This window comes from Mustela nigripes, chromosome 11, assembly GCF_022355385.1.
Source record: "Mustela nigripes isolate SB6536 chromosome 11, MUSNIG.SB6536, whole genome shotgun sequence".
Lineage (NCBI taxonomy): Eukaryota > Metazoa > Chordata > Mammalia > Carnivora > Mustelidae > Mustela > Mustela nigripes.
Window position 1 is genome coordinate 14650332 of NC_081567.1, and position 20008 is coordinate 14670339.

At 41.7% G+C, this 20008-nt stretch overlaps 1 protein-coding gene across 3 annotated transcripts in view; it reads right to left on the reverse strand.

Moving 5' to 3' along the window:
• Positions 1-484: 484 nt before the first annotated feature.
• Positions 485-20008, reverse strand: part of TPST1 (tyrosylprotein sulfotransferase 1) — a 106253-nt gene continuing 86729 nt past the window's right edge. For all 3 annotated transcript variants that reach the window (XM_059414763.1, XM_059414764.1, XM_059414765.1), the window contains 3 exons: positions 10280-10330; positions 2903-2949; positions 485-1025 (listed from right to left, as the gene is read on the reverse strand). In XM_059414763.1, coding sequence (XP_059270746.1) covers positions 2932-2949; positions 10280-10330 — 69 coding nt within the window. In that variant the 3' untranslated portion in view covers positions 485-1025; positions 2903-2931. The remainder of the gene's footprint in view (positions 1026-2902; positions 2950-10279; positions 10331-20008) is intronic.

The window sequence follows — 20008 nt, forward strand, 5'->3', positions numbered from 1 at the left end:
AGCAGGTAGAGAGAGAGAGGAGGAAGCAGGCTCCCTGCTGAGCAGAGAGCCCGATGCGGGACTCCATCCCAGGACCCTGAGATCATGACCTGAGCTGAAGACAGAGGCTTAACCCACTGAGCCACCCAGGTGCCCCCAAAAAACAGACTCTTAACTCTAGAGAACAAACTGATGGTTACCGGAGGGGAGAGAGGCGGAGGTGGGGGAGGGATGAACTGTGACAGAGATCAAGGAGAGCCCTTGCAATGAGCACTGGGCATCGTAGGAAGTACCGAATTGCCATACTGTACACCTGAAGCTAATATAACACTGTGTGTTAGCTACACCGGGATTAAAATAAAAAAACTTAATTGAAGCTATGATGCAGAGAAGGAATTATCTACAATAGAGCCAACTGAAGAAACTCCGGTTTATCAGTCACCATCTGATAAGGTCTTACTGCTTCTCTGAAGTCACAGTAATGAAAACATGTAAACCACCAGAATGCTTTGCACATTTAAAGCTTTTATTTTGAAAAATAAAATACAAAAGTCATTAAGTTGTAAATGTATACGGTAATTCCTCAACTTCTCAAAAACAATACAATGAATTATTTAAATAATTAAGATATTTAATATTATCCACATCAATACATTTAAACAGGAAGTGTTCTACAAAACATTAGAACTTGTACAGATAACCTATCCCAAGATAAAACTGCCCAGTTTTGCTTCGAGAATTCCATTTAAAACCCTCCCCTTAAAACAAGTTTGGAATCTGGTCAGAAAAGAGGAGGACCAGAGCAGTTTTAGCAGGAAGCACATGCTCCCTCTGGGCTTCCTATGCAGCGGCCGAGCGCGCCATGGGGATCAGGAGGGCCGCACGGGGAAGCAGATCACTCGGGAAGGCCCAGATGAGCACGGGCAGCGCACGCTCTCAGTCGAAGGAGCTGGCAAGTGAGCGGAGATGCGGGCCGCGCTCTGCTCATCTCAACGGGGGACAGCCAGTCCTAGAATCTCCCTCCTGTTGAAAGGCGGCAGTCTTCCCTGGGCAGACAAACAGAGCTCGGTTACAAGCGCGGAGTCACACTTTGTTCTCCCCGCACGCTGCCTCCTTCCCGGCTGGGGTCCCGGCATCAGCCAGGCAGCCAGGGAGGAGGACAGCCGGTTCCGAGAGCAGCTGCCTCAGAAGCACTGTCGTCCCGGAGATGCAGCTGCCTCAGAAGCACTGTCGTCCCGGAGATGCTCCGTCGCCTTCCTTGCTTCTTCCCAGTCCTTCTCTCACCGCAGGCGGCCCTACAGGCCGCAACAAGCATATGGAGCTGCGGTGATGCTGTCGAGGCAACTCGAAGGCCGAGTCCACGGACACTACATTCCATCTTGTAAAGTATTCGATACGCGGGTCCCTGTGTGTGCACTTCGTGGACGGAAGCTATCTATAAGAGGTGTGATTGCTGCTGCTACATACGTCTACAGAGTGTGTGTCTAGCACCTAGCATTTCCTCCTTAGCAAAAAGGTAGTCATAAATCTTGAAACCTATTATTATTAGCTCAGAGTCTCCCATGATCTTGACATGGCATAGCCGTGTTCATGTGCTTTTTCATTCTATTATCCACTAACCCAGCAAGTCATAAAAATCTTACTCAAATCATTCAGTCTTCATTTTCTCATCAGTACAACAGGGATAATACCACCTACTTGCCAGAGTGGTTTGAACCTTGAAAGAATTCACTCATATATGTACATATATGAATATAATATTATATATTACATAGTGTGTCATATAATATGTCATTCAAAAAAAAGATTTTATTTCTTTATTTGACCTAGAGACACAGCAAGAGAGGGAACTTAAGCAGGGGGAGCAGGGGAGGGAGATGCAGACCTCCCACAGAGCAGGGAGCCCGATGTGGGGTTCAATCCCGGGACCCCGAAATTATGACCTGAGCCAAAGGCAGATACTTAATGACTAAGCCACCCAGGCACCCATGTATATGGCATTTATATATTACATATATAAAATGCTTGATATTCTATGCCTTGAACAGAGTATACAGTCAATACATTGTTATTATATAAAATAAAATAAAACAGCAAGCAAAACTATAAGAAAAAACAGTTTTTTTAAAAAGTTTTTCAAGTTCCAAATGATCTAAGGCATTACCACATCATTCAGAACAAAACAGAATCTTAAGGACGTGTGGGAAAGGGGCATGAGCTCTGAGAAGCAATGTTAGGAGGTCTGGGTTCAGAAACCAGCTTTTCCACTAATTGGCTGGTGTCCCTGGACATGTACCTGATGATACTCAGATATAAAGGGGACTGATAGGTATGGCTGGCCTAGCCCAACTGTAGCCCCCACCTATAAGAGACAATATAGGTTACCAACATAAGATCTCATCGTACATTAAAACCAGCAAGCACAGACTTGACCAATTTCCAAAAATACTACTGCAAAAACATTTGCACATCCAGCATGCACAGAAGCAGCACAGGGTGGTGGAAGAAGCTTTCACCTTCCCGCGATGTCACTTTGACAAATAACCCGCTCAGTTTCCTTATCTGCAAACAGGTTATTGGGATTAATGGTCTCCAGATTTCTTTCAGCTAAAATATCTTAGTATCTTATACTCCTCCTCATATTAAAAATAAAAACTAACACTGTTTGAGTGCTTACTAGGTGCCAAGCTTTTTGTAGACATTATTATGCTCAATTCTTACTACTACTCTCTTACTAATATTGTCCTCGTTTTGCAGATGAGGAAGCTAAGACACAGAGAAGCCATTTGTTCAATGCCACAGAGCCCAGATTCCAACTCGGCCAACGGACTCCAGAGCTGTGTTCTCTACTCCAGCCATACTGCCTCCTAAGAGAGCTTAAGCAGGGAAACCCAAAGACCAAAGAATGTCCCCCAACTCTCACCTCATGTATGGAAGAGGTTCCTGGCTCTGCTACTCCACTTCCTCAGTCTGTCAAAGGAAGCAAATGATATTTTAAAAGACCTTGGAAATATCAGGGATAGCCTGTCAGCTCTGATCACAGATTTTCCAATGAACTCAGTCTGCTACAACTATATAATAAAGAACCTGACTGGCCTGTCTCTAGTTCCTGGTAGGGAGACTCTAAATTCTTGGATTTTCCCGGGTAAAGGGAATATCTTCATTATTCAGGAGCTGCTTGGATCATACTGGAGTTTAAGCTACAAAATGAGATAACTCAGGATGGAGGCTGGTCACACAAAGATCACACCTGTGGTTAGAGACTTGGGACTGAGTCAGCCCAGCCTTGGGGTAGCGGATGACCGGGAATGACTTCAACTACATAGTCAATGATTCAATCAATCATGTCTATGTGATTAGATCCCAATAAAAAACTGCGGGTGCTGCAGTTCAGTGAAGGCACAGGTGTGCTGCTGAGGGGGAGAAGTACCCTGATTCATGGGGAATGGGCACAGCTCTGTGTCTGGGAACCTCATAGCCCTGTCTCTTCATTTGGCTGATCCTGATTTGTGTCCTTTATAATAAAACTGTAAATACGGCACTTCGCTGAGTTCTGTGAGCCACTTTAGCTATACCAAACCTGAGGGTTCTGTGAGTTTCAATTTTCTAATTTATTATAAGTTAAATAAAAGTCTTTTACAGCCTTTTTCTAAGTATTTGCGTGTGGGATGCATTAAACTAACCATACTAAGGGGCTTAAAGTCCTAGTAAGGCTTTTGTGCAATTTTTTTTCTGATAGATTTGTAGAAATCCTCTACAGTCTACAAATGAATCCTTTGTTTCAAATTATTTTATCCCACTTAAGGTATACTTTTATACTCTTTATGATGCTTTCTAATAAGTAAATATTATCAATTTTAGTGGCGCCAAATTATCCATTTTGAAATTAACAATTAGTGTTTTCTATGATCTAAGAAATCCTTCCCTTTTAAGGTCATGAAGATATTCTCCTTTGTGGTCTCCTAAAAACTTTATTATTTTTGCCTTTAACGTTTAGGTTTATAATTGGCCTGGTTATGATTTTTGTGTATGCTGTGAAGCAGAGGTATCCCTTTAATTTTAGACTCAAATTTCCTTTCTTGATTCCTTCAAACTTATTATGCAAAACAGTCTTTGGATCTGACATTCCTTCAAGACTTGCCTCTTGGATTATTCTCTGGCTCCAACTGCCACACCCTACAAGTGACTGATGGCTTATTCATGACTCCATCCAGGTTTTGGGGGCATCACGCCTAGCCCAGGCTCCGGGCCCAGGGCCCCCTTGTCTGTAAAAATTGATCAGTCTTCAAGGGAGATCGGAAGTTCCTTAAAAAGACCTTTTTTCTCTCTGACTCTTGAGGACTCATTCCAACTTCTCACCCATGACCGAAATTGAGTAAACATTTGTTGAATAAATGAATGAATGGGAGGATTAAAATTGAACATACGCTAATAAGAATATGCCTTGGAAGTAGTATGAAATTCTCAAGTAATACTAATATCAACTACTAATGGCTGACTGTTATTGGACAAGGATCTGAGAAGACAGAGCCTTCAACCCCGGTGTGAGATGCAGCTTCTCCTAGAGGGCCCAGCCCACTCAGTTCAGGCTCGCTTCAGGCAACACGACCTCACAGAGTCTGTGAGGAGGTATGACTCCCTCACCAATCCTTATCTGGAATGATTTTAGAAACCAAGTTCAGTGCTGAGTCTTCATTTCCTATTTACAAGCCAATTACTGATAGCAAATTCCCAGTAGTATGATTGCTGGGTCGTAGGGTTGCTCTATTTTCAACATTTTGAGGAACCTCCATACTATTTTCCATAGTGGCTACACAAGCTTGCATTCTCACCAACAGTGTAGGTGTTCCCCTTTCTCCGCATCTTCGCCAAGATCTGTAATTTTCTGACTTGTTAATTTTAGCATTCTGACTGGTGTGAGGTGCTCTCTCACTGAGGTTTTGATTTGTATTTCCCTGATGCCAAGTGATGTGGAGCACTTTTCCATGTGTCTGTTGGCCATCTGGATGTCTTCTTTGCAGAAATGTCTGTTAGTATCTTCTGCCCATTTCTTAGATTATTTGATTATTTGAATTTGATAAGCTCTTTATAGATTTTGGATACTAGCCCTTTATCTGATATGTCATTTGCAAATATCTCCTCCCATTCTGTTGGTTGTCTTTTGGTTCTGTCAACTGTTCTCTTTGCTGTGCAAAAGCTTTTTATCTTGATGAAGTACCCATATTTCATTTTGCCCTTGGTTCCCTTGCCTTTGGCAATGTTTCTAGGAAGAAGTTGCTGTGATAGGTTGAAGAGGTTGCTGCTTGTGTTCTCCTCAAGGATTCTGATGGCTTCCGGTCTCACATTGAGGTCTTTCATCCATTTTGAGTCCATTTTTGTGTGTGGTATAAGAAATGGTCCATTTTCAGTCTTCTGCATGTGGCTGTCTAATATTCCCAACACCATTTGGTAAAGAAACCTTTTTTCCATTGAACACTCTTCCCTGCTTTGTTGAAGATTAGTTGACCATAGAGTTGAGGGTCCATTTCTGGGCTCTTTATTCTGTTCCATTGATCTATGCATCTATTTTTGTGCCTATACCATACTATCTTGATGATTACAGCTTTGTAATACAGCTTGAAGTCCGGAATTGTGATGTTGCCAGCTTTCCTTTTCTTTTTCAATCTTCTTCTGGCTGTTTGGGGTCTTTTCTGGTTCCATACAAATTTTAGGATTATTTGTTTCATTTATGTGAAAAAAATCAAAAGTATTTTGATAGGGATTGCATTAATATGTAGGTTGCTCTCAGCAGTATAGACATTTTAACAATATTTGTTCTTCCAAACCATGAGCATGGAACGTTTTTCCATTTCTTTGTGCCTTCCTCAATTCTTTCATGAGTATTCTATAGTTTTCTGAGTACAGATCCTTTGTCTCTTTTGTTAGATTTATTCTTAAGTATCTTATGGTTTTGGGTGCAACTGTAAATGGGATTGGCTCCTTAATTTCTTATTCTTTTGTCTTATTCTTGGTGTAGAGAAATGCAACTGATTTCTGTGCATTGATTTTATATCCTGACACTTTACGGAATTCCTGTATGAGTTCTAGCAGTTTGGGGATGGAGTCTTTTGGGTTTTCCACGTAAAGTAGCATATCATTTGCAAAGAGTGAGAATTTGGCTTCTTCTTTGCTGATTCAGAGGCCTTTAATTTCTTTTTGTTGTCTGATTGCTGAGGCTAGGTCGTCTAGCACAATATAGAATAGCAGTGGTGATAGTGGACATTCCTTTGGTCTTCCTGACCTTAGGGGAAAGCTCTCAGTTTGAGAATGACATTTGCTGTGGCTTCTTAAAGATGGCTTTGATGATACTGAGGTATGTACCCTCTATCCCTACACTGTGAAGAGTTTTGATCAAGAAAGGATGGTGTACTCTGTCAAATGCTTTTTCACCATCTATTGAGAGTATCATATGGTTCTTGTTCTTTCTTTTATTAATGTAGTGTATGACACTGATTGATTTGCAGATGCTGAACCAACCTTGCAGCTCAGGAATAAATCCCACTTGGTTGTAGTGAATAATCCTATTAATGTGCTGTTGGATCCTATCACCTAGTATTTTGGTGACAATTTTTGCATCCATGTTATCAGGGATATTGGTCTGTAATTCTCTAAACTCAAAATGAGTTTAGAGGTTTTCCTTCTCAGGAATAGGTATTAATTCTTCTTTAAATGTTTGGTAGAATTCCCTGGGAAGCCGTCTGGCCCTGGGCTCTTGTTTCTTGGGAGATTTTTGATGACTGTTTCAATCTCCTTATTGGTTATGGGTCTGTTCTTCCTGGTTCAGTTTTGGTCGTTTATATGTCTCTAGGAATGCATACAATTCTTCCAGATTGTCAAATTTGCTGGTGTACACTTGCTCATAATATGTTCTCATAATTGTTTGCATTTCTCAGTGTTGGTTGTGATCTCTCCTCTTTCATTCATGATTTTAATAATTTGGGTCATTTCTCTTTTCTTTTTGATAAATCTGGCCAGGGGGTTATCAATTTTATTAATCCTTTCAAAGAACCAGCTCATTAGTTTCATTAATCTAGTTTCATTAATTAGTTTCATTAATCTAGTTTCATTAATCTGTTCTACTGTTCTTTTGGTTCCTATTTCATTGATTTCTACTCTGATCTTTATTATTTCTCTTCCCCTGCTGAGTTTCAGCTTTCTTTGCTATGCTTTCTCCAGCTCCTTTAGGTGTAGGGTTAGGTTTTGTACTTGAGACCTTTCTTGTTTCTTGAGAAAGGCTTGTATTGCTATATTCCTTCCTCTCAGGACCGCTTTTGCTGCATCTCAAAGACTTTGAACTGTTGTGTTTTCATTTTCATTTGTTTCCATGAATTTTAAAAATTCTTTAATTTCCTGGTTGAGCCATTCATTTTTTAGTAGGATGCTCTTTAACCTCCACCTATTTGAGTTCTTTCCAACTTTCCTTTTGTGATTGAATTCTAGTTCTGAAGCACTGTGATCTGAAAATATGCAGGGAATGATCCCCATCTTTTGGTATCATTTGAGACCTGATTTGTGTCCCAGGATGTGATCTGTTCTGGAGAATGTTCCATGTGCACTAGAGAGGAATATGTTTTCTGTTGCTTTGGGATGGAATATTCTTAATGTATCTGTTAAGTTCATCTGGTCCAGCGTGTCATTCAAAGCCCTTATTTCCTTGTTAATCTTTTGCTTAGATGATCTGTCCATTTCAGTGAGGGGGGGGTGTTAAAGTCCCTACTATTATTGTATTATTATTGATGTGTTTCTTTGTTATTAATTGGCTTATATAATTGGCTGCTCCCATGTTAGGTGCATAAATATTTACAACTGTTAGATCTTCCTGTTGGATAGAACCTTTAAGTATGATATAGTGTCCTTCCTTGTCTCTTATTACAGTGTTTGGTTTAAAATCTAATTTGACTGCCACCCCAGCTTTCTTTTTATGGCCATTACTATGATAAATGGTATTCAACCCCCTCATTTTAAATCTGGAGGTGTCTTTGGGTCTAAAATGAGCCTCTTGCAGAAGTGTAATGATGGGTCTTGCTCTTTTATCCAATCTGATATCCTGTGTCTTGGGGCATTTAGCCCATTTAAATTCAGAGTAATTATTGAAAGATATGTACCCTGTATTGCCTGTAAGGTGACTGTTACGGTATATTGTCTCTGTTTCTTCCTGGTCTATGTTACTTTTGGGCTTTCTCTTTGCATAGAGGACCACTTTCAGTATTTCTTATAGGGCTGGTTTGGTGATCACAAACTCTTAGTTTCTGTTTGTCCTGGAAGCTTTTTATCTCTCCTTCTATTTTCTTTCTTTCTTTTTTTTTTTTTAAGATTTTATTTATTTATTTGTCAGAGAGAGAGAGAGAGCAAGAGTGAGCACAGGCAGAGTGGCAGGCAGAGTCACGGGGAGAAGCAGGCTCCCTGCGGAGCAAGGAACCTGATGTGGGACTCGATCCCAGGACGCTGGGATCATGACCTGAGCCGAAAAGGCAGCTGCTTAACCAACTGAGCCACCCAGGCGTCCCTCTCCTTCTATTTTCAATGACAGCCTGGCTGGATATAGTAGTTTTAGCTACATGTTCCTCTCATTTACTACCTTGAATATATCATGCCAGTCCTTTCTGGCCTGCCAGGTCTTTGTGGAGAGGTCTGCTGCCAATCTAATGCTTCTCCTCTTGTAGATTTCAAACCCCTTGTCCCAAACTACTTTCAGGATTTTCTCTGTCTCTGAGATTTGTAAGTTGCACTAATATATGTTGGGGTATTGACCTTTTTTATTCATTTTGAAGGGATTCTCTGTGCCTCTTGGATTTTGATGGCTGTTTCCTTCCCCAAATTAGGGAGGTTCTTTGCTATAATTTGCTCTAATATATCTTCTGCTCCCTCTCTTCTTCCCGATTCTAATATTGTTTCACTTTATGGTATCACTTATCTCTCTAATTCTCTCCTTGTGATCCAATAGTTGTTTATCTCTCTTTTTCTCAGCTTCTTTATTCTCCATCATTTGGTCTTCTATATCACTAATTCTCTTTTCTGCCTCATTTATCTTAGCAGTTGGAGCCTCCATTTTTTATTGTACTTCATTAATAGCCTTTTTTGTTTCGACGTGGTTAGTTTTATTTATCCAGGAAGGGATTCTCTAGTATCTTCTATGCTTTTTTCAAGCCCAACTAGTATCTTTATAATCATTACTCTGAACTCTAGTTCCGACATTTTATTAATGTCCATGTTGATTAGATCCTCGGCAGTCAATACTGTTTTTCCCCCCCCTGAGGAGAGTTTTTCCTTTTTGTCATTTTCTCCAGAGAAGAATAGATGAACAAGAGAACAAAATGCTACAAGGGTAACAGTGACCCTAGAAAAATATACACTAAACAAATCAGAAGAGATCTGGAACCAGGGGATTTAAAAAAAAAAAAGGTCTGGCTGGTCAATAGGACAGAGCCACCCATTAGCTTTTGAATTATTTTGGTCTGTTAGAAGAAACTGCCTCCAAAATTTTAAATAAAGGAAAACTTACATATATAGAAAAATAAGGGTAAATACAATGAAGGGATGGAATAGGACTGTAAAAATGAAAATTAGAAAAAATTTTTAAAAAGGAATTGATAAGACGTTGATTAAAAAAAAAAGAAAGGTTTAAAAAAAGGGGAGAATATGATCAGTCAGGTTAATAGAACAAAGCCATACACTAGATTTAGGGTATATTTTGGTCTGTTAAAAGAATCTGCATCCCAAAATTTTAAAGAAAAAAAAACATATATATATATATATATATATATATATATATATATATATATATATACACACACACACACAAAAGTTAAATACAATGAAGGGATAGACTGTGACTTCCAGAAAGTGGTCATTTTTCTGTTCATAGAGTTGCTGCTATTCTTTTCTTAAATCTCCTGTTGTGTTCGTAGGTGTTCAGAATGGCTTGATAACTCTCTAGCTGAATTCTTGGGACCAGATGACATTTAGGTCTCCTATTCCTCCTCCATCTTGGAGCCTGCCTGCCAGGCTTCTTATATGTGGAATACTGTATGGTTTATACACCTCCAGCAATCAGATTTTAGTTATCGATAAAGTAGTTCCTTAATTCTGGAAGACACTGACACTGAGCTCTCTCAAATTAAGACACTGACACTGAGCTCTCTCAAATTAAAACCAACAGCTACCAGAGGCCAATTTTTACCACCAGCACAGTACTCTTTAAAAAGATCCCTCTGACACAAGAGCCCATCTATCACATTAAGAACAGAAGCGGATACAGTACCTGAGGTTTTTCTTTAAGAAATTCAGGGAGCTGAAATTCTCCTTTATAGACCTGGGGGGAAAAAAAGCCAACTGTGAATTTAAGGAAACAGTGTCATCATCACTTCACGATACTTGCAATGCCTGATGGTGGATGGATTTACTGCTTCATTCTCAGTGAGTTTTAGAATGTTAGTTTAAAAACAGGTAACATTGAAGGACTGAGTGAAATTCCCACTCACTCTGGTCTCAACTCTTGTACATTTGCCTGTGTGCTCCCAAATGTGGGCTGGCTTGGAGAGGCCTCAGAGTATCTGAAGTAGAAAAAAAGCATCCTAACATTCCAAGCCCCAGTCATTTTAGCTGAGAGAGAAAACAAGCCCTGGGCCATCTCTCTCAAGCAACCAACAGAGAATTCACACAATTCAGGAACAGACTCCTCCTGATATCCTTTTGAAATCTTCACCAATACAAATCTTAGATTTATTTCAAATTTTCTTTTCTTTTTGTTTTTATTCTTTCTTTTTTTGTTGTTGTTAAAAATTTTACTTATCTGAAAGAGAGAGAGAGAAATAGTGATAGTGATAGCAAGAGAAAGCACGAGCAGAGAGAAGTGGGAGAAGCAGTTTCCCTGCTGAGCAGGGAGCCTGATGCAGGGGTTGATCCCAGGACCTGAGCCAAAGTCTTACCTAACTGACCCACCTAGGTGCCCCCTGCCAATTTACTTCTCTAAATGTCCCCTATATTCTCATAATAATTTGAATATTAGAATATGAAATAATAGGGCGCCTGGGTGGCTCGGTGGGTTAAGCTACTGCCTTTGGCTCAGGTCATGATCTCAGGGTCCTGGGATTGAGTCCCGCATCGGGCTCTCTGCTCAGCGGGGAGCCTGCTTCCTCCTCTCTCTCTCTGCCTGCCTCTCTGCCTACTTGTGATCTCTGTCAAATAAATAAATAAAATCTTAAAAAAAAAAAGAATATGAAATGATATATAAAGTTATATACTTTAAACCTCATAAAATCTTATAATTAAAAAACTTACACTTTTTTTTAAAGATTTTATTTATTTGAGGGGCACCTGGGTGGCTCAGTCATTAAGTGTCTGCCTTCAACTCAGGTCATGATCCCAGGGTCCTGGGATCGAGTCCCATATCGGAGGTCCCTGCTCAGAGGGAAACCTGCTTCTCCCTCTCCCACTCCCCCTGCTTCTGTTCCCTCTCTCCATTTGTGTCTCTCTGTCAAATAAATAAATCTAAAAAAAAAAAAAAGATTTTATTTATTTGAGAGAGAGAGCATGATAGGGGAAAAGATCAGAGGGAGAAGCAGACTCCCCGTGGAGCTGGGAGCCTGATGTGGAACTTGATACAGGGACTCTGGGATCACGACCTGAGCTGAAGGCAGCTGCATAACCAACTGAGCCACCCAGGTGCCCTACCCTTTTCAGTATATAAAATTAGGTTGCTTTATTTTATATTAAATATTTTATTTGTTTTTACTCAGAGAGAGCGTGTGCAAAAGCAGGGGGAGTGGCAGGCAGAAGGAGAAGCAGGTTCCCTGCTGAGCAGGGAGCCAGATGTGGGACTTGGTCCCAGGACCCTAGGATCATGACCTGAGCCAAAGGCAGCCGCTTAACCTGCTGAGCCACCCAGGCAACCTTAAAATTATGTTTTAATACAAGCAATAATAAGGAAATAACTTTAAAAAATAACACCATTTACAACATCGAAAAACCCCCACCAGATACCTAAGAATAATTCTAACACAAGATGTATAAGATCTTTACACAGAAAACTATAAAACGTTATTGAGAGAAATTAAAGACCAAATAAACAGAGAGACCACTTACAGGGGTTAGAAGATTCAATATAGTAAGGATGTTCATTCTCCTCAACAAAGGAATTCCAATCAAAATTCTAGCATACATTTTTTAAAAAAAGATTTTATTTATTTACTTATTTGACAGAGTAGGTAGAGAGACAGGCAGATAGAGAGGGGGAAGCAGGGTCCCTGCTGAGCAGAGAGCCCAAAGTGGGGCTCCATCTCAGGACCCTGGGACCATGACCTGAGCCGAAGGCAGAGGTTTTAACCCACTGAGCCACCCAGTTGCCCCAATTCTAGCACACATTTTTGGGCAGGGGGGGAAGAGGTGATTTTAAGCTGATTGCAAGTTATATAGAAATGCACAGAGCCAAGAATAATCAAAATAGGGGCGCCTGGGTGGCTCAGTGGTTTGGGCTGCTGCCTTCGGCTCGGGTCATGATCTCAGGGTCCTGGGATCGAGCCCTGCATCGGGCTCTCTGCTCCGCAGGAAGCCTGCTTCTCTCTCTCTCTCTCTCTCTCTGCCTGCCTCTCTGCCTACTTGTGATCTCTGTCTGTCAAATAAATAAATAAAATCTTTAAAAAAAAAAAAAGAAGAATCAAAATAATCTTAAAAAGAACAAAGCGAGGGACTTACTCTACTAGATATTAAGGTGTATTGTTATACAGCTATAATAAGCCAATTATATAGCTCATACATATACACACATATAGTTATAATTCTTATAATATATTTTAATATATATTATTACATATATAAAGATAATAATTAAGTCACACAGAAGACAGAAAAGCTTTGGTACAAGTATGGACAAACATATCAATGAAACAGAATGAAGAACCTAGAAACAGACCCTTGTATACAGATACTTGGTTAACAATAAAGATGGCATTGCAAGCAATGCAATTAGAATGAATGAATAAATAAGTGTGGTATACAATGATACTGAATAGCAATTAAGTAAAATGAACTACTGCTATGATAACAGCACAGATGAATCCCAGCACATATGAGGAGGGGGATAAAAGCCAGGCCCCTAAAAATGACATACATGTCTCCATTTAAAATACTTCAAAGTTTGTAAAATGGCAAAACAACTTCATGATGTTAGAAATCAGGATACTGTTTACTCTGGGGAGGAGGGAGGCGGTTGTGATTGGGAAGGGTATGAAAGAGGCTTCCAGGGTACTGGAAATTTTCAGTCTTTATATGGGTACCAATTGTGAAAGTGTACTTTTTTTTTCTTATAAAGGATATTTATTTATTTATTTATTTGTCAGAGAGAGGGGGGGGGGCAGGCACATATATGGGTACCAATTGTGAAGGTGTACTCTCTCTCTCTCTCTTTTTTAAGGATATTTATTTATTTATTTATTTATTTGTCAGAGAGAGAGAGCAAGCACAAGCAGGGGGAGCAGCAGGCAGAGGGAGAAGCAGGCTCCCCGCTGAGCAAGAAACCTGGCAAGGGACTCAATCCCAGGACACTGGGATCATGACCTGAGCGGAAGGCAGATACTGAACCAACTGAGCCACCCAGACATCCCAGGTTGTACCATTTATATAGCTATGATTTGTGTAATTTTTCTGTAAGTTATACTTCAAGAACAAAATTGAACAAATTAAGCCAGTAACTTAATGCTAAAAATTTACTGCCAACACACACAAATACACACTCTTTAAATACCAGGATGTTTGTTTCAACACTACAAAAGCAAAAAAGCTGGGAACTATTTGTGCCAATCAAAAGTAAAGAAGGTCTCCATGAGCCAAAGTTTGATAACTGATGAACTTGAGAAAGTATGGTGAGAAACTACAGATGGTTACTGGGAAGACAGTCACTGAATAGTCTCTCCGAGCAAAACTAAAGCTTCTGAATGGTGAATCCTAAAGCCCACAGACCTAAGGGATTCTTCCTTGGTTATAAGATGACTGATCGACTTCTAAAAGCAGCATTCCCTAAGAAACTCAGAGAATGAATGTACTTTCTGCCTGTCTCTTTCTCTGCAGTTTCTGAAACCTCCGTTCTATCCCGTCCCAGAGATGACTACATTAAAACAGAGATGTCGGATTTTGGGATACAGACATGTCTTCAGAGACGCATCACAGTGGAAGTTAAGGGGGTGCAGGATAACAACACCGCATCTGTCAGGGCTGTTTCAAAAGCTACTAGCATCTCTTTCAGACCCTCGAAAAATCCCAGGTCATGGGGGTGGCAGTGGAGTGGGGGGGGGGGGGGTCTGGTCTAGTTGCTCCCTGAAAAACTCCTCTTACTCTGCATGTAAGAGTCTTTTCTGTTCTACCCTATCACCACAGCCCCAAAATTGTTCCGGCTTTCTGCACAGCGCTCCTCGTACCCCCAGATTACTGAGCTATAACTGCCATACAACATCGTATTACTTTCTGATTAGCTTTCTGATGTAGGAAGGATCTAAGCCCCTGGAGTTGTGTTTCATGTTAATTCTGACTTCCACTGTGCCTGTCTGCAAGCGAACACGAGAACCATTGCAGGGGCTCAAGCCAAGTGGATGTTTTTCTTGTTCCTCTTTGTGTGTTTGTTTGTTTGTTTGTTTTTTCCCACCAGATTCTCAGGTAGGGAATCTCTCCTTCTCCCTCTGTTCACGGTTCCCAACCCTTCCAAGCCCCTGGGGCATACGCTACTCAGGCTTAGTTAGGGTCCTGTGTCCTGGCTGCATCACTGAACAGAACAAGGCTCATTTGTCCTAGTCCCTCTTCCAGTTAGTGGGTTAGGTCCCCATGCAACTTTTCTTATATTCCTCATATCCTCCGACTCCCAAACCCGGCTCTCCTCTCCTTTAGCTAGACTCTTCTACCAGAATTCAAGCAGAAGGTTCAGTGAAAGCCCAGGGGGTTACCCAGCACTTCGCTGGCAGAGTGAGGCTTAGAAGGCCCCACCCAGCACTGTCAGGACAGAAAAGATGAGTGGGAACATGGAATATTGTGAGTCTTCCAGGAAGCAATAGTTCCAGAGAGATAAGGCTTATATGAAAGGGGGAAACACCCCAAATTACATGTCACAAATTTCATAAAAACAAACCAAAAAGGGGTCAGGATAAGACATCAGATAAAAGGCTAATCAAAAAATAAGTGGAAAGCTGCCTCCTTCATTATCCTTTAGGGAGCAAATGCTTCACAAGAGAGAAACTATGGCACACAGAAGAACACTTTCTACTGACAAAGCAATTCCTAGTTAGTGCAGGAAACCCAGCACTACGTTGCCTGTAAAAACTGCAAAATCAGGGATGGAATTTCCTTTGGTTAAATCAACAGTCATTTTGGACATGCTATTCTCTGGTACTAATGGACTGAGGACTGTGCTTGACAGCGATGAGCCAGGCACTCAGAATCCAAACCTTCCTACTGATCCCTCTCACCTCAGGCTCCAAAGGCATGATGAGGAGGAAAAAGTAGGCTCCTGACATGGAGGGCTCACTGGGGGATAAAAGTAGTAAGAACAGCAGTTAACAGTACTGCCTCAGGTTCGGGTTAAGCCCGTGCTTCCTATGTATTCTCTCACTGAATCCCACAGTCTCTGTAGGGAGGTGTTATTTGTTCTTATTTTACAAATGAAGCAACTAAGTCACAGAGAATTAAGTAGTTTGTCCAGTGTAGTGAAATGGGAAGCAAATAGGTACCATGATTGAACTTGCATTCTAAAAGGGTCACCCTAATTGCTCTGTTTACATTGTAGAGGGCCTAGGACAGCAGGATGGAGGTTACAGCAGTAATCCAGCCAAGAGAGGATGACAAGGAGGTGGTGAGAAGTGGTAAGTATGTTGGTCTTTATTTTTCTATATTATACAGATCAGATGTGGGGTGTGAGAGAGAAGTAGTCAAGGATCATTCCAAGGTTTCTGGCCTAAGCAACTACTAGTGGAAATATGCAGTTGCCATTAACTGACTTAGGAAATGTTCTGGCTCCAGCGTATTTTCAGGGGAAGATCAATAGCTTAGTTTTGGGTATGTTGAGCTTGAGATGTCGACTGGACAATAAATGAAAATGTCAAGTCACAACTGGATATACAAGCCTAGAGTTCACAGAAGCCTGGGTTGGGATATATATATTTGAAAATCATCAATTTACAGATGGTGTTGAAAACCTTGATACCTGAAAAGATAACCCAGAGGCTCAGGGTAGAGAAACAACAGCAGAGGACTTAAGACTGAGATATGGGGGCATTCTGGCATGAAGAAGTCAGGGGGAGGGGAAGAAACAGCAAAGACTGAAAAGAAGCTACCAGTAACACAGAAGGAAAACTTAAAAAGTGGCGTCCTTAAAACCAAGTGAACGAAACCTATCGAGGAGGAAGTAATCAGTTGTACCAAAAAGAGGCTGGGAGCTAAGACGGTAATTGACCAGTCAATATAGCAACATGAAGGTCACCGTCCATTTGACAAGAGCAAATTAAGTAGAATGGTAGCTGTAAAATTCTGTATGGAGTGGATGTAAAATAGAAAATGGACAGGAACTGGAGACAAGGGAGTACAGAAAACGTCAGTTCTGATGTAAAAGGAAGCAAAGAAATGAACAGCAGGGCTGGACAACGAGAATCAAGGAGCAGGGGGCTGTGTGTGCGTGTTAATTAAGACAGAAGACCTAAAGGTTTATCTGTTGGTTGACAGGAAAGGTCCTGCTGGAGAGCAAAATCCAATGATGCAGGAGACGTGCGGAGATGGAACTGGGTACCCACGGGAAGGAAACGCCTTCAGATAGGAGCATAGACACGGACTCCTGTTACCCACTTTCTATCATGAGACATGAGGCTATCAGGGCTGCGACACTCCCCTCTACTACTCTCTCAAAAACTACGTAATAAATTCTGGTTAAGGTCACATTCTGTAAGTTTCCACTATTAAGACAATATAAATACCACATATTTACATTTTCTTACACAACTTATTTGTTGTTATTGTAGCTAGAGTTAGTAATAACCTCATATATTTTTAAATTAGACTCGACTTTTTAAGAGTTTTTTTTAAAGATTTTATTTATTTATTTGACAGGTTGAGCAAGATCACAAGTAGGCAGAGAGACAGGCAGAGAGAGAGAGGAGGAAGCAGGCTCCCCGCTGAGCAGAGAGCCCGATGCAGGGCTCGATCCCAGGACCCTGAGATCATGACCTGAGCCCAAGGCAGACACTTACCCACCCCGAGCTACCCAAGTGCCCTTTGACTCTAGCTTTTAGAGCAGTTTTAGGATTACGGAAAAACTGAGCCGAAAGTAGAATCCCCATGTGTCCTCTCCCTCTCCTACAGTTCTCCCTATTAAAATCTTGCTCTTGTAACTGCGGTACATTTGTTGCAATTAATGAACTGGGATTCACTGACTGTTACTAATTAAAGTCTTCAGCTTGCACTAAGGTTCACTCTTCGTGTTGTACTTTCTATGGGTTTTGATGAATGCGTAATGACAGATACCCACTGTCCATCAAATGCAGAACCGTCCCGTTACCGTAAACCCCCTGCCCCACTTACCCTCCCTACCTTCCCTCAATCTTTTTACTACCTTCAATCTTGCCTTTTCACAATGTCATAGAGTTGGAACCATAAAATATGCAGCCTTTTCTTTTTTTATATAAGAGATTTTTAAAAAATATATCTATTTGAGAGAGAAAGAGCACAACACAAGTTGGGGGGGTGCAGAGAGAGAGGGAGAAGCAGATTCCCCATTGAGGAGGGAGTCCAATGCAGGGCTCGATCCCAGGACCCCACGGTCGTGACCTGAGCCGAGGATAGGCATTTCACCGACCGAGGCACCGAGGTGGCCCTCTATAGCATTTCCTTTGGAGTCTGTCAGTTCCATGTCTATGCCTACATTTCCCCGGTGTTCTTGCATGTCAGCCATTTCCCATCAAAGTCCTTACCGTATTCATCATAGCTCTTTTAACAATTTTTTAAAATTTATTTATTTGGGGGCGCCTGGGTGGCTCCATGGGTTAAAGCCTCTGCCTTTGGCTCAGGTCATGATCCCAGGGTCCTGGGATCAAGCCCCACATCAGGCTCTCTGCTCGGCAGGGAACCTGCTTCCTCCTTACTCTCTGCCTCTCTGCCTACTTGTGATCTCTGTCAAGTAAATAAATAAAATCTTTAAAAAAAAAATTATTTATTTGTTAGAGAGAGAGCAGCACAGGCAGACAGAGCAGCAGGCAGAGGCAGAGGGAGAAGCAGGCTCCCCGCCGAGCAAGGAGCCCGATGTGGGCCTCAATCCCAGGATGCTGGGATCATGACCTGAGCCGAAGGCTGCTGCTTAACCCACTGAGCCACCCAGGCGTCCCTCATCATAGCTATTTTAAGTACTCAGTCTGGTAATTCCAAAATTTCTGGCATATATCCAGTTTCAATACCTTCTATTGTCTCTTCCAACTGTTTATTTTTTTTTTTTTTTTGCTTTTAGCACATCTTGTAGGTTTGTTTTCGTCACAAGTGGGCATGATATACTGAGTAAAAGGGGTAGGGCAAGTAAGCCTTCGGTGTGTGGTTTTACGTTTATCTGGCTAGAAATGAGCCCGTGATTACTGTTTGTTGGAGCTACGTATCAGAAGCTAAAATTTTTCAAGTGTCCTTGTTTTTGTACTCCTTGTTGCTCTTCTTTTAAAAGTAGAATCTGAGCATTGTAGTTCTTTTAGTAGCAACGCACTTGTTACTGCACAAGAGCCTGACTGGCGTGGTGGTAGGGCATGTGTGTTTAAGGACTGGGGGAGAAAGCGTTCTATAATCCCATAATCACATCTAAGTATTTTAGTGAGCCTGTGTGCCTGGGTCGGAACCATTGTAAGTGCTTCTCAGCTTCCCCTCTGACTCTTTTAGGTAAGACAGGAAAACTGGAGGGTCTAGAGTTGGGTAGTTCCCTTCCCCCAAGTCGGTTGGTTAGACTTTGGCAGAACAGTCTACTCGAAGGCAAGCTGTTCTAAGTGTCCCAAGCTTATTTTAAAATGGTTACTTTCCCCTTCCCTCTGTCAGAGCACCAGAGGCTTTATCTCTGATCTTTATTCTGAGAACCTTGTGGGGCTCTCTAAGACTGTGCCCCCAGAGTTTCTGAACTCTCAATCTTTTGAACTCTCCCCGAGCCTCTGGCGATTCACCGTTTACGCATCTATGAACTCCCAGCAGCACTGCCTTCAGCGGTAGACTTCCGCTCTAGGCATCTACGATTCTTGGCGTTTACATTCCTTCTTCCATTTTCCCCTTTCCCCAAACCTCCTTCCTGAATCCCTCCATTCACTTCCAACTGAACTGCTTGTTCTCCAGCTTTCCCGCTCAGGTGTTGTCTTGGGATTTTTCTAGGAACATCCATCTTAGGTATTCATTCTTCATACCTCTATGGTTCTGATTCCCACTTCCTTGCCCAGGTCTTCCATTTACTTGGTTAATCCTCCATCTTTGGCACATTCTTCAGTAGCTCCTGAGAAAGGGTGTAATAAGAAGCAAATCTTTGTGCTGCCTGGGGGGCTCAGTCAGTTGTGTCCAACTCTTTTTTTTTTTTTTTAAGATTTTATTTTTTTATTTAACAGAGAGAGAGAGATCAAAGCAGGTAGAGAGAGAGAAAGGGAAGCAGGCTCCCCGATGAGCAGAGAGCCGGATGTGGGCCTCGATCCCAGGACCTAAGATCATGACCCGAGCCAAAGGCAGAGGTTTTAACCCACTGAGCCACCCAGACGCCCCCAGCTGTGTCCAACTCTTGACTTCAGATCCGGTCATAGTGTCAGGGTCACGAGATGACTTGGTCACAAGCACCAAGTCGGTCTCTGCTTCAGATGCTCTACCCCACCCCCTCTTTTTAAAATAAATAAGTAAATCCTTTTTAAAAAAAGGCAAATCTGGGGCGCCTGGGTGGCTCAGTGGGTTAAGCCGCTGCCTTCGGCTCGGGTCATGATCTCAGGGTCCTGGGATCGAGTCCCGCATCGGGCTCTCTGCT